At 35.7% G+C, this 16,081-nt stretch overlaps 4 protein-coding genes and 1 long non-coding RNA gene across 6 annotated transcripts; 3 read left to right on the top strand and 2 right to left on the bottom strand.

Annotated features, from left to right (window-relative positions):
* Positions 1 to 1,124: 1,124 nt before the first annotated feature.
* Positions 1,125 to 1,872, top strand: LOC142646177 (uncharacterized). The gene is made up of 2 exons (XR_012847154.1): positions 1,125 to 1,393; positions 1,453 to 1,872. It is a non-coding gene; the product is annotated as an uncharacterized LOC142646177 (long non-coding RNA).
* A 262-nt stretch (positions 1,873 to 2,134) lies between these two features.
* Positions 2,135 to 4,330, top strand: LOC113793922 (uncharacterized). The gene is made up of 6 exons (XM_075824418.1): positions 2,135 to 2,273; positions 2,338 to 3,078; positions 3,154 to 3,753; positions 3,812 to 3,946; positions 4,009 to 4,133; positions 4,198 to 4,330. The coding sequence occupies exons 2-6, from the start codon at positions 2,400 to 2,402 to the stop codon at positions 4,285 to 4,287; spliced, it is 1,629 nt and encodes a 542-aa protein (XP_075680533.1). The 5' UTR covers positions 2,135 to 2,273; positions 2,338 to 2,399; the 3' UTR covers positions 4,288 to 4,330.
* Positions 4,331 to 4,424: 94 nt separating this feature from the next.
* On the bottom strand, positions 4,425 to 7,807 carry LOC113793931 (IDLSRF-like peptide). The gene is made up of 5 exons (XM_027344008.2): positions 6,538 to 7,807; positions 5,957 to 6,037; positions 5,821 to 5,877; positions 5,291 to 5,443; positions 4,425 to 5,228 (listed from the first exon to the last, which is right to left on the bottom strand). Exons 1-5 carry the CDS (start codon positions 6,680 to 6,682, stop codon positions 5,035 to 5,037), a joined length of 630 nt encoding a protein of 209 aa, XP_027199809.1. The 5' UTR covers positions 6,683 to 7,807; the 3' UTR covers positions 4,425 to 5,034.
* Positions 7,808 to 10,164: 2,357 nt separating this feature from the next.
* Positions 10,165 to 11,229, top strand: Gpb5 (Glycoprotein hormone beta 5). The gene has a single exon (XM_027344009.2). It carries the CDS (start codon positions 10,493 to 10,495, stop codon positions 11,075 to 11,077), a length of 585 nt encoding a protein of 194 aa, XP_027199810.2. The 5' UTR covers positions 10,165 to 10,492; the 3' UTR covers positions 11,078 to 11,229.
* Positions 11,157 to 15,865, bottom strand: Gpa2 (Glycoprotein hormone alpha 2). 2 transcript variants are annotated; one of them, XM_027344007.2, is made up of 3 exons: positions 13,770 to 13,896; positions 13,132 to 13,586; positions 11,157 to 12,573 (listed from the first exon to the last, which is right to left on the bottom strand). In XM_027344007.2, the coding sequence occupies exons 1-3, from the start codon at positions 13,867 to 13,869 to the stop codon at positions 12,481 to 12,483; spliced, it is 648 nt and encodes a 215-aa protein (XP_027199808.2). In that variant the 5' UTR covers positions 13,870 to 13,896; the 3' UTR covers positions 11,157 to 12,480. The 2 variants fall into 2 exon arrangements, with proteins under 2 accessions (XP_027199808.2, XP_027199807.1); XM_027344006.2 differs by lacking the exon at positions 13,770 to 13,896 and adding an exon at positions 15,616 to 15,865 and having other exon boundaries at positions 11,199 to 12,573.
* Positions 15,866 to 16,081: the final 216 nt, after the last annotated feature.

Here is a 16,081-nt window from a genome sequence, read left to right as displayed (position 1 = left end):
ACACTCAGAAAAATTGTACGTCTGTCCGATGTACAGTATAAGTTAGGGGAAAAGTAAACATCGGCCAAAAAAGGCGGAGCCTAAATAAGAAAAAATTTCTCCTAACTTTCTATGCACAGTAACCTATTATTTGAACGGCATTATTTTAATGAATTTGAATTTCGCTCCAATTTTCAACTTGGTTTTCAACTTGTTCCCGGAAACTTTTTCTATGAGTATTTTTTTTGTTGTTAGCAAATTTCTTTTAAAATATCAATTCAAAAATTCACCAGTAATTCATCAGTAATTGAAATAAAAGAAAAATAAATTGTTTTATTAAAACAAAAAATAAGAAATTGGTTTAAGCAAAAACAATAAATAAATAAATTTGAATTCAATTCTTTTCGTTTTTTTCCAGTTCGCAAAAGCGTTAAGTCCATTGTGAATTTCATTATGTTATGATAGTAAGGTCTTAATCTAAATGAGTAATTCAAAATTATTGAATTTGGTCCATTTAAATATTTCCATAAACGTTTCCACAATTTCACTTGAAGTTCTGTTGGTGAACCCATATATCTTGTTAACAATGACACACGACTTTGAATTCCATAACAATATCCTTAGAATAATGATCGATTATGACTTGAAAAATTCAGAAATTTCAAATACATTCTGTGGTTCACCAATCGAAAAAGACGCCACTTAAATTTGATTCTTGATTCGGTGACAATTTTAGGTTTTGTTTGAAAAATTTGAAACAAACTGTTTCATGAACAGGCATTCATTTAGGAACATTTAGCACAATGATGTTCAATGTTTTTTTTCATTACATTACATTCAGAATGTTTCAATCATTGAGTATCTCGGTTGTCTTTAAGATATCCGGATCAAAATTCGTTCCATTTTTGCAACAATAAATCAACTTTGAATCACCAAATTCGTTAATTATTTCCATTAAAAACTTAGTCGAATAGCCGAACTTCGTTGTGAAATGACGACGAAAAAATTAATGTGACGAAAGACACAAATGCACGTGGCGGTTGACTTAGTTCCATACAGTCGTTTCTCTTGGAACACGGTTAATTCGTTCCACTGTTGTACAAATACCGTGTTATGCGAAGAACGACTGTAATCTTCCGAAAAGAAAATCGAACATTGCAAAAAAACGAAACATTAACTTCGAGTTCGAAAATGTTTCGATATTGCCGAAAAATTTCAATCTCGAATCGAGAATCCGAAATAAACATCTTTTTTTACTTTATCATTACGAATTAAACAAGAATGTTTATCATTACATAAGGACAAAATTTGAATCAAAGTTTCGCCATATAACGGTCACAAGTCGAGCAAATTGATGAGCAAATCAACTTCTGAATTGGTTTCGAAATTTTCCAAGATGCATTTGTCCAGGAAAGTTCAATTTTCCTAAGTCTTAATTTTTCTTACCGATTCTTTTTGTAATTTTGATTTTAGATTGTATTATCTTATTTTCTTGAATCTGTCATTATGACACAAGTGCCATTGGCGAAATGTCTCCAGTACTATTATTATTATCTACCCAGATTCGCCCATGTAAGACGAAGAAGAACTTGTGAAATGAGAGAATGTGAAACCTCGAACATCTATTGGATGATCTATTGTAAATATATGATTTTACGGACTGAATTAAATATCGTGAATTTTAAATTAACAAGAATCAGAATTAAATACATTGAGTGCAACAATCAAACATTAGCTATGAAAGATCTACATACGAATATATGGAAAAATCTACCTAAAATCTTTTTTTAATCAAAATTGATAAATTCAAAATACTTGATTGTTTGCACTTAATCCATAACGAAAAATTTATTTTTTTATAACAATAAATAAACATCTTTTTTCTTATTCTCATTAGTTTGTTATTATTTTTATTGAATATGGTTTATGGTTATGGAAAGAAAATATTCAAGAAATTTACAATTTCAAGAATAAAGAAAGTTTACGGGAATAAATGCGAACATGCGCTCAAAAAGTAAACGTCGGCCAAAAAAGGCGGAGCTTAATTTTTGCCCCAAAAAAGGGGGTCGATTTTTCTGAGTGTAGGAATATGAAGCACACATGCGCTGTTGGCGCGCAAACATTAATGTTTGTCAATTGATGAACCGAACCGAAACACGGTTGTTTGTTTTGTTTGTTCACTCAGTCTGCCGAATACACTCCGAATTTATCATCAAAAAATTGACTTAATGGAATCTTTTTGAATCAATTCTGACTCTGATCTTAATTCTGATTGCCTTGAACGATTGAAAAAGGTTTGATCATTACTTCGATTCGATCGGACAAAACACAACTTTTAAACGTTTTTTTCCCAGCCAGGTTTCTTCTGTTGACATTTGTGCGAACTGATCAAGCGAGCCTAAAGAATTGCGAATATCTAAATGTCACATCAGGATTGCAACGATCCGGCAATGGTGTCCGATGATAGTGTCGTGGTTGCGTCATCATCATCATCGTCACCTGGTTTCACTAATAATAAAGAACTGAAAAGATTAGATGAGATTCAATCTTCATCATTGTCCAACGATTCCAACGATGGTGGTCCCGATGATGATGACGACGATGATGAAATTGATGATTACGATTGTGACATCCATCAACGAAAAGATCCTGCTCATATAATACAACGAAGTGAATCAGTGATAAAATCGCCTTCAAAATTAGCGGCACCGACACCTGTCATTCAGGTGATCGATACGGCCAGTGGCCCATCAGCCAATACCGATGGTGATAATCAGAAAAAATATTCATCACCACCGCCATCGATTTGTTCACCGTCATCGTCGTCGAATGGAGCCAATTTTTTACTCAGTTCTAATATCGCACCTAACAATCCATTTTTACGAGCAACCAGTTTTCATCAGAATTCATCATTATCATCATCAACATCAGCCGCCACTACGAATTGTGCGGATGGTGATGCATCGGATTCATCATCAACGGAATCGCAAATTATTTTCGCACCACCCAAATTGATTCCTTCATCGTTGGGGCCAAATTCGACCAGCAGCAGCCAGTTCTGGTTCGTTTCTTCAGCCATCCGTTCTGAAAACATTCGATAACAGTTCATCAGGTGAGTTGAGTTCTATTCTCTTGTCCTGGTGAAACTAATCCAATTTTCACTCGGTCATATAGACATTCGGAAACCGAACGAAACAATTTCGGCAAGCAAAACATTCATTTCATTGAACAAAGCAGACATTGGTAAAATAAAGACACCATCCTTCATTAAATTGTCATCACCATTGAGTATGACGTTATCATCCGCAAACGGTTCGAATATGATCAGTTCGTCGTTGGCCACATCGACCAATGATGAAACGAACAAATCTGTCATAAAAAGTCCTGCAAGTACGATGATGGTCGACGGTGGTGGATCTCGAGCATTTTTGTTTGGCCAAAAAGTCGAAGATAGGGTTGTGATTGATCAGTCCAGCGATTCGGTGACTAACAGCCAAGCGACGGCGGCTACTTCATCATCCTCATTATCATTTCAAACGAATGCATCGACGACTGCCGCCGCCGCAGTATCATCATCGTCATCTTCGTCCTGTTTGTTATCGTTCAGTGATGTATCGAATTGCGAAGAATCAACTATCAACACATTTACTCAACAAAATCCGGATGATCATCCTGATTCATCGACATCGTTCATGTCGATCATGAAAAATGGTGCTGACAATAATGCTGATAGCATTTTCAAACGCAAATACGAAGTAATTACCGGCGAGGAAGGTAATTATTGAATTGAATTGAATCAAACAATCAAATTCTAAATGTCCTATTTCTGCAGACGAACAGAATGTGCTAAGCATCCATGGACGACTATATGCCTGGGACACTGATAAAGCAACGTGGGTGGAAAAAGGTCGTGGTCCGCTCCATCTGAACGATGTGATGAAAGATGAAAAGCTCTGTTCTCGATTAGGTGAGTTGGACTAGATGTTTAGTAATTGTGACTGACTGATTTGAATGATTGTGGATATATAGTGATGCGAACAGCTGGTGCTTATCGGTTAATCCTGAACGCATTGATTGTTGCCGGGATGACATTCGAATTGGCCAGTGAAAATTGTTTACGATTCACATATATCGATGGCATTTATATGATCAAGGTTTGTATTATTGTCATGGTTATGATGAGTTTAATTGTTTGTCATTTTCATACAAACCAAATAGGCAAATCCGAAAGATATCGATCAATTACATTCGGCTATTGAACATCGATTACGAGAAATATCAAAACGAATGCGATCGCAAGACGATTAATTGTTTGGTTGATGAATTATTCTCTGTTTGTTGATGTCCCCAATTATGTCATTTCTATAATAAAAATGATTATATTATTTTATTATCAAAAATAATGTTTGGCTTGTGTAATTTAATTTGTTCAGACAAAATCCAAATGAAATGAATGATTTTTTAATGAATTATATTAATATTAATAATCTTAATAATCAGCAGGTTTCATTGTTTTGATTGCCATTTTCGATTGAATGATTGATCGATGAATGATGACTGTCAATGACGACGGTCAATGACGATGAAGACGACAACGCAAAGATGAGGATGACGATGATGATAATGATGATTAATTGATTGATCACAAATTCACAACAAAAAAAATTGGGCCATTTGTCGGCCGACGACGATATTACACACTTTCCACACACACACACGCACACAGGCTACATTCAATTTTGTTTTGTTTAGGGGTAGACTATTTTAGGTTACATTACACGATTCAGCAAACACAAATATAGAATTTGTCAACAAAAAATCGAAACACAATGTTGTGTGGTGGAGGGAGAAAGGGGGAAATATGGAAAGGAATGGGAGACAGATTGATCGATGTTTCAGTGTCCAGTGGTCAGTGTGAATGGATGAATGAATGGTGTGTGATAGACAAACAAGCAAACGATAAAAATAGATATTGCAAACGCATCATCATTGCGATGATTGATTGAGTAGGTGGTGGTGATGGTAGACAAAAATAGAGAATATTTTTCGTAAAATTCAGTCCATAAATCCAGTTTGGACCAATTTGTCGAGAAATAGTTTCAGGTCGGTTAGTTCACTGTCACGGATACCCATCGATTTAAGCAGACCCAGATCACCGGATTCAACGGCGATTAAAATATTGCGAAGATGTTCTTTGTCCGATTTCATTAGATGCAAAGCGCTGGCAAAATCGTCCAAAGTTTCGCTTTCTGTTTGTGTGAGGATGATATGATTGGTGATGGATTAGCAAAACGTGAATCGACACACTTACCGGACAAGGCAACAGCCACTTGATGTGAGCCTCCTAATGGAGCCAATGCATCACGTGCTTTTTTGCCGAATAATTTTTCCAGATAATTGGGGCCATGATTTGCCAATAGGGATTGAAGAAAATTGGCTGTTTCTTCAACAGGTGGCCTTTTTGCTAAGTTCCCAAATGAAAAAAAAGTGAACAAAAGGTCAAAAGTCATCATTGTGGGTGGCAAAGCATTCATAATCAAGATATGGAGTAATTTCTGGGAAAGGAAAAGCCATCATCATCACTCTCATTTCCATTCGAATAATTAGATTGGCAAAATGGGATGATCCACAATGATAAATGCGATATGGTGGTGGTGGTCAGTCAGTATAATCATAAAAATGTCACCCATTATGTTTGTGCAGTGAATCGAAAACAAACTTGACAAACAAAACAACAAAAACAAATACTGGACCTTTACCGAAATGCGATGAATAATGGATGAGCAGAGAGAGATGATGATGTGAGTCGGGCAATTGGGCAGTGGATGAGGATGATCTTACCTGCTGTACATAACGATGTATCTTCATCATAACCATCGGGACAATCGGGCGCACCATCTATGTATGTGTGTGGTTGTGTGATAGTTGTGGAAAAGTAAATATTAATATATTGTTGTTGTAGATGAAAGATATTTACCGCATAAATATTGAATCGATATACAAATCAAAGAATTTCCGGGACATCGAAATGGCTGCGTTGGATGGCAACGTTCAGGATCTGTGGGTGTGTAAATGAAAAATGATTTCAATAATGATGATTGCCGGTCAGTCATGATTCCTTCATTAATCATTCAATGATGATGGTATTGGAAATGGGGGCACTGGATTACAGCAGAAATGAATGAGAGAAACAGTGAGAATGAGTTATGACAAGTAATACACCTGCATGATATTGAGTCACGTAATAATTAATTAATTAATCTTCTTGGTTAATGGTTATGGTTATTGTGAAAGCACACACGCATTAATCATTGATTAATGTTTGGGTTTCGGTGAATTTTGCAGGTAGTAATCATAATGGAAACAGTCACGAAAACACACAGAAACTGGACTGGACTAACCAACTAAATAAAAGGTGCCCTCTCTCTCTCATTCAGTTAATATGTGTGATTGACTGACTAATGGACATTGATTTGTTTAAATTGTTTTATTGACAAGGTCGGTGACTGGATGAATGATTGAATGAATTGATTTGTTGATCATATTAGAGAAACTTACCATCACGTTTGACATTATTAGCTAAATTGTTACGATGCTGTATCATATTGGAAAAATCCACCAAATATGCTCCACGAGCCAGACCAAAAAATATAAACACCAATATTGGTATGTGAGATTTACGAAGCAGAACACAATTCATCATTGTTGTTGTTGTTTTGGAATCTTGCTAAAATCGATGATTGTCAGATTGGAAAAGGATTGGGTTTGAACCTCGAATCAACACAGATATCAAATCTTAAGCTGAGGTGAGGTTGGATGAGAACTGGCAAAATTGGCAATTTTCAAACCTGGTGTGCCGTTGGTTGATTGGTGTGTGTCAGACTGATATCACAATTCGAATGGCAACCAGAAAAACAGAGTTGCCATTTCATTGAAAGAACTTACCGTTTCAACTAATTTCCAAGGTTTTTTTCTTGCTGTTATAGTGGTTACGGTTATGGTGATGGTGTTGCAAACTTGGATCCAAGTGAAAAATGCTGCAACACATCACTAATTATATAGAGTATTGGGTGGCTGACAATATCTGTTATGTGAAGAATGTTTTGAAATAGTTGTGCGCCGCGTTTGCCATTCAGAATTGATTCGATTCTGTTTTGCTTGTCTCCTGTATTTCTATTCTTCTTTTAATTCCTTGAATATGCCATACACATATATGCAGCACACGACCACGACGACGTTAATCATCATTAATGATTATGGTGTTTCGGTGTTGTTCCCATTCCATAAAATGATGTTGTTTGAGATGACGATCTTGGTTGCTTGATTGTGATCAAAGCAGGCCCAAAACAGATAACCATGACGACCACCTTGTCTATCCAACACATTCACTTTACTCATCTCTTGGTGGTGTGATCCAAACACAAACAAACCAACATAGATGGGAGAAGAGGTGGGTGGATAGGTAGGATGATACTCGGCCATGACGTAATCAAAGAATTAAGTGAGGGAGAGAGAAGCGCAATTCATGTTTGCATCAGAATCCATCCAGGTGTTTGATTGTTGTGTTTGTTTAATAATGATGGATGAATCAATCAATCAAACAATTACACTACTGGAATAGGAATCAATCGATTCGATAATTTTGCCTTTAACCTTTCCATTTTGCTTGGTTGACGGTGGAGTTAGAATGTTTACATTTTTCCCATCGAACAAAAACAAATGAATGAGAGAATTCGGAAAGGAAAAAACTCTTTCTTTCGGTTTTTGTTGTTGTTGAATGGCATTCATTGGAATTCGAATCATGTTTGTTTTTTAGTTTGTTTTGGGTGAGAGAAGGAAAAAGTAAAGTGCCATATTATTATGGTATTAAAGGAGAGAGAGAGAGAGAAACCAATGTTGAATTTTCAATTACCCGAGCGAGAGAAGTGTGCGTGCATGTGTGGCAATGGAGGAAACCAACTACACAAAAACTATTCCCCGGTTGGGAAGGCCGCTCTGCACGTATCACACAAAAAGCATTATCTGCTTCCCTTGCAATGATGAGACAAGCATGCACAACAACAACAACAACAACAACAACATGAATGACTTTGTTATTCGAATGAATGAAATTCTCTCATAGGACTCATCATCATCATCATTCGATAAATACAATCTCGACATGTTTCGACAAGACTAACATTTGTTGTTGTTGTCTGGTTTGTTGTAGGAAAGCCAATTAACATGGCCAGAACACACTTGACTTGATTCGAAATGATGACAGTCGTCAAGAGTTGATTGCTTGATTGCTTGTCTCTATATGTATACAATTTTCTCGATACCGAAATTGCCTTGAGGGCTAGTCAATAAGTTGAATGGTTACGTATGATTCATAATGAATGTTGGTGGAAAAACTTAAAATCATTTAGCGGTGATGGTTGTTTGCTCTCCATCACCACTAATGGATTGACAGCATCATCACTGGATCAATAAAACACTTTTTTTATTAGGGCCATTTGTTTTGTTTGTTTTGTTTGTTTTGGGCTATTGTTCATTTTGCAAACATAAAACATCATCATTATTGAGAATTTGATGTGAATATTTGGTTGCTCCTTCAATGATCGCTTTCCTGCCATTATTATTCACTTGCTTTTATTTTATTTAGTTAGAAACATTGGGATTAATGTATATGGCAATCATAAACAAAACCCGGGTTGGAGAAATTCTATGGAAATGAGCATTTTTTGTTTACAATTGCTGTTTGTGGTGATAATAAATAATGGTGGTGATGGAAATAGCACTAACTAACCTTACACCTTTTAAGGTTTTGGTCATATAGAGCGTGTGTGGGAGGATTTTTTCCTGGTAAATGGCAGAGTGGCATTTGGGTGTTGCAAGGTTGGAATGCCATTAGTCAGATTGGTTTGGCTATTGCAAGGATTAATATTGAATGAATGAATAGACAAAGAGATTGTTGATGATTTCACTAATTCAATTTAGCGACTCATGATGGTATTAACGAAAAAATTGTATAAAGTTTTGACGCCGATTTGAAAATGTTTTTAGGTAGAAAGGGAGAAAATGATTCGATGCTGGTAGTGATGGCAACTGTCGAGTTTTTCGGATTAAATTCGGAGCGGTGATTGGTGCGTGCAATAATTGAATTAGGAGAAAAGAGAGAATATAAAGTTTGCAAGTTGACTAATTGATAATAGGCTTTCTATATATATCTTTGTTCGCTTCATCAGATTCTTTTCCAAACCAGTCAGCCAAACCAAACAAACAAACCAACCAACCATCATTGTTTTAAAGAAATTAGACTATATGAAAATTGTTTGATTATCAATCGATAATGTTTATTATTATTATTATTAGTTCCGATTCGATTCAATTGATGCTAAGCAGGCAATGGAACGAATTCAATTGGGAAAGAGAGAGGAAAAACAAAGAGAATGAATTATTTATTACCTCCAAACACACAATGCAATACTCAAACAAACATTTCATTAGCATTACATTATGGCCAACATTTAATGAAATATTCATTTCCATGCAAGGCATTTCCAAATGATATTTATAAGCAAACAATCGAAAAGATGCTTTCATTTCAGAGATTATCACTGTTTGGTCACTTTTTGGTCAGTTGGCTGGTTGATCGGATCGAATGACGAACGTGTTGCATCCATTATCGGCTGGCTAATAATATTGTACATGAGATGAATACACAAACCATGAAACCAAAAAATTGTCAAGCCGGAAACATATTACTGGCAGAATGCGATAATGGTCGGCCATTTTGGTAATAAATTGGAATCGGATTATTATTGGGTGGTTTGATTTTAGTTTAATTTGGTTTGGTTGTTTGGTCCCAAGATGATTGAGTCTTGTCGTTATTTATTATGGTCATCATTTTTGATTCGGCTGTGGCTGACGTGATCACCACGGAATAAATGATGTGTGTTATTTATATAGTTACACATTTTAATGATGACCATAATATCATTGACATTGATCATGATTATATTTGAATGTTATTAGTTTTTTTCATTTCCATTCGCATTCCGGTTTCATTTCAAATCAAAAAATATATCACTAGCGCCATCTATTCACCGGATTCAGAAATCCAATTCGAAAAAAATGTTTACAAACAAATCCGTTAGATGACATGACTGTGATTGATTGATCAAGATTTTCGGAATGGAATGATGATCATGATCATGGACAATGTTTAGTTTGTTTTGTTACGCCGAATCCAAGAATCCGAATGGCCAACAGTATCGTTGATGGGATGTGGCTCCCATCTTATTGATTCGTGAACATTTTGGCCGAACCAAAATCAAAACTGGAAACGACGCGCGACGATTTATCATAACCATCGAATAGGACAGACTCGATCCGGATTGGTTGGTTTGGTTTGGTTGATGGAATGGTTCGTGACAATCATTCGGTTACGAAGATTTAAAATGTTTCACAAAACATCAGCCATTGAAGATTATGGTATGTTAATTGAATAATCTTGATTTACTGAAATTGTATGGAAAATAAAACGAAAACAACAATGGTTCTTGTTGAGATGCGACTACCAATCGTAATCGTAACGATAATAATATCGCTGATTTTCATATTGACATTGCCTTCATTGTCCACCACCGTCTCAGCTATGGTCGAAACCGCTATGAATGGTGGCCGAAATGTACATCCGTTTACACCAGCGGCAAGCAACAAAGAATGGCGAATCAATGAAAAAATTCGACGCAAATTTTTGACCGTGCAACGAACATTGGATTGTCATGAACGTTCATTCACATTCAAAGCTGTGCGAACAGATCCTGAAACCGGTTTACAATGTCGCGATTATATCCGGCTGTTATCATGTTGGGGTCGTTGTTCCAGCGGTGAGATATCCGACTATCGTTTTCCATATAAACGTTCATTTCATAATGTTTGCATTCATGACCTGGTCGAAAAACGACGATATGAATTGACTGATTGTGATCCAGGCGCACCCGAATCATTGCGGTCATACGAAGCGATGGTTGCTAGACGCTGTGTTTGTCGTCGTTGTGAAACATCATCAATCAATTGTGAAAGTTCATCAATCGATCTCGATTATATTTAATGCAACATGCAACCAACCACACAATCAATCACACAATCATTCATGCAATCATTCATACATTCAATCACCTGATCTGATTTTGTTCTTTATTTGTTTTGCCCTGCTTATATAATTATTTTCCAATAAAATTGTTGAAGAAAGCAAGAAAAGAATGCATTTGTTTAGTGTTGTATTTAGTTGGCTTCACATTGATTGAATTGAAAGGTGAATTGGAGAGTGAATGAATGATCATTATATTGGAATTAGTGATAATTATCCCTTGATTTGATTCGATGTGTTGGTGGTTGAATAGGAATTGGCAAACATCCAATTACCATTGAAAGGTGGCATACGGAGAATGGATGGAGATTATACATTTTCTGTCCAAACAAATCCCAACCGAACCAAGGCAAACCGACATTTGCCATTCAAGTTTAAATTGGAAAAAGTTGCCGATTGTCATTATGTGAAGAGAATGGCAATTTTTTGACAGAAATTTTTTAGACAAAAAAATTTGCAATTCAAATTTTGTCCGAACTTTTTTGGGAAATGAATTTTGACAAACAATAATAATTATTACTCGGAAATTTACTTTGGCCAGAAATGTTTGTTATTGTTTTTCAAACTTTGTTTCGATGAGATGTATTGGCTGAATGGCGCCCGTCTGATCCACTTGATCCATGGGCACTTGGATTATGCGAATGAATCGATGAATCTTCTCCGAAAGTAATCCACTTGATAGTTCTGATGAGGACGATATGGTAAACACCGGAATCTGTTGTTTTTTTTGGAAGGAATGCTTTTGTTTAGTGTGTGTGACGTGTGTGTAATTGCTTAATTAGATTTTGTTGATTCAATCATCCATTATGGATGAGTCAGCCAGTCAAGGTAGTGGCGATCTGTGTTTATGAAACTTGCTCGAATCACGTAGCAATGTTTCTGCGAATGAATAATTCAATGTTGTTGGATGTTACGAATGGAAGATTATTACTATGATGATGATTATTGTGTAATGGATTTTATTATTATTATTATAATCAATATGTCAATGTATCAATATATCAATATCATTATCATTATGGTTAACAATCAATATTGTCATTACAGAGAGAAGTACAATGACGAATGCTGTACAATGGTCGGAAAAGAAAAGGAAAGGAAAGGAGCGGATTAAAGGATGAATGAATCACAGCAAACAGAAAGAGAAACGAAAAACCAAATCGACTATCGATACTATCGATAGAGTAGTTTGCTACATTGAATAATAATTATTTTTATGAAAAGATTAATATAGGAAAGATGGATGAGATTGGGAGAAAGATGAAGATGATTTATTCATCAATCACATCATCGATGACCATTCAGTTTAGTTTAGTTTAGTTTTAATTGAATTGTTGATCAGCAGCAGCCAAACAAACAAAAGTTTAATACTTTTTACAATGAAAACATCCACATTTAGATGCTGATTTAAATTTAATATCTTTTGGCCCATTACGACACATGACTCTAACGCTCATCTGGAAAAGAGAGGGAGAGAGAGAGAGAAATATATAATTAGTATATAGGGTGGACATTATTATTAGTATTGCTATAACTATCATCTATTATCTATTAGACTAATCAAAAAAATGGCATCTTGCTATCTAATGAATATTTAATCCATTTCAAATCAATTATTGATTCAATGAAAATGAATGCTGTTGGTGGTGGTGGTTTGACTATTACACACATGCTGGCTATAAATATCAATATTGTTCAATATAATGATATCTTGCAAGATCGCAGGTTAATTATAGTCATCATTTTCACTTGGGATGCCATTTGCAGCAAAATCATTTTCTCTTTATCCATGCCAAATGGTTATTGCTTTTTCTCGGTACAACATTTTTGTCATCGACATGGGCAAATATGATTTGTGAATAGAAACAAAGAAGCTACGTATGTTTGATCATTTCAATTTGATTCATGGATCGAGCAATCAAGCGAATTGGATGGGCATCAAACAAAAATGTCAATCTCTGGGGAATGGTTTGTGAGGCATTCACTATAATTCATATATCACATATAGAACTTACCACTTCCGTTTCAGTCATTGCACAGCAATTACCAACCGAAGTAATCATTTGCTGATCATTTACCAATAACGTTTCTTGATTGGAAGGTATTGCATATGATAGGCAATAACCACGACAAGCATTTGATGTTAGTTCGAAATTAATACAACCAGGAATATCAATGCGTTGAGTATGACCAACAATATGACAACCTTTTTGCTCCCATACTGAACTGGAACCCGAATCGGCCATCAATACCACCAACAATATCATCATCAAACCGAACCAAAAACAATATTGATGACCATGCTGATGATAGTGATGAGGATAGTGTCTGATGGTTGGCCATAATGATGAATATTGCAACCATGTTGCCGATCGATTATTCATTATGCTGTTATTAGATGGATTCTTACTTGCTCTAACCAAACGATTTTGATATTGCTTTTTCAATGCTCGGTGCGATGCTATACTGGCTACAATATGACAACAACAAAAAAAGAAAAAGAAAAGAGATTGGAATGAAGATAAGCACAATGAAATCACGGCTTTATCGAAGCGCAAAAATAAACAAACAAAAAGTTTTGATCAAAATGACAAGGTGCCATGGTGAAACGATTTCTAGGCTCATTCATGCATTCATTCTTATGCAACACTACCTGAGGACAATGATGATGGCCAGATCAAAACTGTAATCATCACCATAGTCCATAATCTAGCTAACTGTCTTTGTGTTTGTTTGATTTTTGCGGCTTGCATGCAAACAATGCGAAAGTTAAGTTAAATTAAAGACAGGTAAAGTTTAATAGGGGAGTTTCAACTGCAATTACGTCATTTGACGGTTTTTCACAATGAAAATGCAGTGTGGATCGATGTTTTTGGCTGACTCGGTCATCTTTGTTTGTTGTTTGGCTTGTTATGGTTGTATGGTGCTTTAGTTAGCTAGTCAGTCAGTTAGAGATCGATCCAGAGAATTCAGAATGTCAGAATGAGAAAACGGAACGGAACATGGTTGTTGTCTTTTTGGAGTGCGTAAAATGTGCGAAAAAAGAAACAAAGGAAATTAAGAAATCAAAAAATCAAAAAATCTAGTTCAGTCCGGATACAAAGCTAATGGATTGAAAATGAAGATGACTGCGATGGTAAGTGAAAACGAATGGATAATTAATTCAGCAAAATGAAAGAAGTGAATCACTAATTAATATAATGCTGACTTAACAACTGACTGCCGAATGATGATAATGTCAAGGGTGAGTGGCAGTGTTGTTCACAAGTGATGCTGACTGAGGCTGGGTGTTTGTTAATTTGTAAATAAGCAAATCTAAGCGAAATATCCGAAAAATAATAAATGTAAATGAAGGATGCTGATTCTTGTTGTCAACATTGTCTAATGAGCCGACATTATTATCATTACCATTATTATTATTATTATTATGACAAAATGCAATGCAGTGAAGCGTTCATTTTGTTTTGTTTTGATAATGAATGAATTAATGATTAATGGAGATTGGTAATGAACAAACAGACAATAATGGTTGTCACACTTTTTCTCTCACACCATGTAATTGGCAAGACAAGCGGAAAAAACATTTAGACAAGCGGCAACGGACAAATTAATTAACTCGGCTCAATGGACAACGGATGATGACGATGATTAGGGCAAATAGCAAGAAGAGGTGTGCATAGGAATTATGTTGATTCTTGGCTATGAATAAAAGCTTAATTAATAAAAATCCTATATCGATTATAAGGGAAATATGAATAGGCAGTAAGGAATACGCCTGGTCATTTCCGTTGTTTGTTTATTTTGCCTGAATGACATTGTTTGTTTATGGACGAAAATAGCAAATTTTTCTCATCACCGATCGATCGATTGAGTTGGACTAGAGTTGATTAATTTGTCAAACGAAAAGAAAATTGTGGTCGATAAAGTCATAAAGAATAATGAGAATAGAGAGAGAGATGAGCAAAGTAAACACACCCTCTGCTTTATTATCGTTGATTACATTGATTCAAAATTATCAGCAAAGAATAAAGCAAACAAAAAAGCCAAATTGTGCGAATTAATGGCTTGGCTGATCGTTAACGAAAGCAAAAGAGCAAAAGAGCTGGCTGGTTCAAGGCATCAGGTGCTTTGTGTTTGTGTTTCAAGCCATTGTTTGGTCATTAATGGGGCTCTTCATTCGGTGGGGAGGAATTTTTCAGTTGAAAAATCTTTTTTTTCAAGTGAACAAAAAAATGGGAAACATTAGTTTTCATGAAAAGTGAATGATGGCTATTAATAGATATGGGTGGCCATTATTAATTCCTCGTCATGTTTATTCTTTCTTGCCTGATGATGTCAATGCCGTAATGATGTTGATAATGGCCATAGAATATTATTCATCATGAATCCAATCCATATTCATCAACATGCATTAGTGATTCTTACAAAAATGGCCATGATCTTATCGATGTCAAAGACAATCGATCAACAGTTGTAAATCAATAGTTCTAATTAATTACCTGATTGCCATTGATGATCAATGCAAATGTTGATGTGTTGTTGTTGGCGATAATGATGATGATGGTCGCAATGATGGGCCATTGCTTTCGCTTGTTTGAATCAGTCGGCGAAGAACTAATCAATAATCACAACTTTACTATCAATCAAGTTTTCGGTTTGCACGAGAATTTCATTCAACCACGTCTAACGACTATCTGGCGTTCGACCATCATCTTCATCACCGAAAGATGAGAGATCCGAAATCTCGATTGTCAGTCTATATATAGACAGCCCCCAAATTCAAAAAATAGTAAGGCTGCTGTCATCTTGCGGCAGCTAATGGATACAATTGTTTCAATGGCTGCTTCTGCTGCCATGATGGTATTATCGACGACGACAATAGCGCCGCTATGGTGGCCAGAAGTGGCAGTGGCGGTGGTAGTGGATAACACCATACAAGTAGCAGTCATGAGCAGTGAAATGAAG

The sequence above is a fragment of the Dermatophagoides pteronyssinus genome, unplaced genomic scaffold (genome assembly GCF_027571235.1).
Source record: "Dermatophagoides pteronyssinus isolate colony J.1.1.1.1 unplaced genomic scaffold, Derpt_VIB-CSIC_2022.12 sq0099, whole genome shotgun sequence".
Lineage (NCBI taxonomy): Eukaryota > Metazoa > Arthropoda > Arachnida > Sarcoptiformes > Pyroglyphidae > Dermatophagoides > Dermatophagoides pteronyssinus.
This window is presented reverse-complemented; position numbering and strand designations above follow the sequence as displayed.